The following is a 1,259-nucleotide window of genomic DNA, read 5'->3' on the forward strand; positions in this document are numbered from 1 at the left end:
TAGAGAGTATACTACCCGGAACGGTTATCAAAGTGCATAGACTTCACAGATCTTAACCGAGCATGCCCTAAAGACAGCTATCCCCTACCAAACATCGACCAGTTAGTCGACTCAACCAGTGGCTACGAAGTCTACTCATTCATAGACGCGGCACAAGGGTGCCACCAGATACCTATGCACAAAGACGATGAAGAAAAAACAAGTATCATAACCGATGCAGGGACATATTGCTACAAACAAATGCCTTTCGGTCTGAAAAATGCTGTAGCCACATACCAGCGGTTGATGAATTTTGTTTTCAAGGACCAGAACGGTCGTAATATAGAAGTATATGTGGATGACATCATCGTCAAACCAAAAAAGGTAGAAGACCATGCAAAAGATCTGGAAGAGGTGTTTGAAAAGCTCAAAAAGTACAAACTCAAGTTAAACCCGATAAGTGCGCCTTCAGGGTGCCAGCAGGAATATTCCTGGGTTACCTCATCTCTCATAAAGGCATCAAAATGAATCCAGAGAAAAAAAAAGCGATCATAGACATGAAAGCACCTAGAACCGCCAAAGAAGTTCAGAAATTAAATGGAAGAACAACCGCTCTCGGGCGATTCGTGTCAAACTCGGCAAAGAGATTCCTCCCATTTTTCAAAACCCTAAGAAATGTGAAGAACTTTGAGTGGAATGAAGAATGCCAAAATTCTTTTGATGAGCTCAAAAAAATTCCTAAGCTCACCGCCTCTCCTCGGTCGACCCGAGGCAGGAGAAATCATATACGTACACCTAAGTGTCACCAACGAGACAGTAGCATCGGTGCTTGTCAAAGAAGAAGAGGGAGAGAAAAAATGGGTATACTATACGAGCAAGGTATTAAAGGGCCCCGAGCTCAGGTATAGCAAGATAGAGAAGTTTGTATTTGCACTTATTTTGAGTTTGGACAAGTTGAAAAGGTATTTTCAGGCTCACACGGTGATAGTTCGAACAAACTAGCCACTCAAGAAAGCCCTGGGAAGACCGGAAACATCAGGAAGGTTGATCAATTGGTCCATCATGCTGGGAGCATATGACATAAAATACGATCCGAGGTCATCCATGAAATCGCAAATCCTAGCGGACTTTGTCGCCGAAACAACAACACATGATCAACCCGCAGAGATAGATGAAAGCATGATCTGATGGGTTCTACAAGTTGATGGAGCCTCAAACATGATAGGATCAGGGGCAGGGATGGTACTGAAAAGGCCACATTCCATCAAAATACAACATTC

At 43.2% G+C, this 1,259-nt stretch overlaps 1 protein-coding gene across 1 annotated transcript; it reads left to right on the top strand.

The window, feature by feature from the left end:
- The first annotated feature begins 536 nt into the window (after window positions 1–536).
- LOC126656855 (uncharacterized) lies at window positions 537–1,058 on the top strand. The gene is made up of 2 exons (XM_050351478.1): window positions 537–858; window positions 952–1,058. The coding sequence occupies exons 1-2, from the start codon at window positions 537–539 to the stop codon at window positions 1,056–1,058; spliced, it is 429 nt and encodes a 142-aa protein (XP_050207435.1).
- Window positions 1,059–1,259: the final 201 nt, after the last annotated feature.

This window comes from Mercurialis annua, linkage group LG7 (assembly GCF_937616625.2).
Source record: "Mercurialis annua linkage group LG7, ddMerAnnu1.2, whole genome shotgun sequence".
NCBI classification, from domain to species: domain Eukaryota; kingdom Viridiplantae; phylum Streptophyta; class Magnoliopsida; order Malpighiales; family Euphorbiaceae; genus Mercurialis; species Mercurialis annua.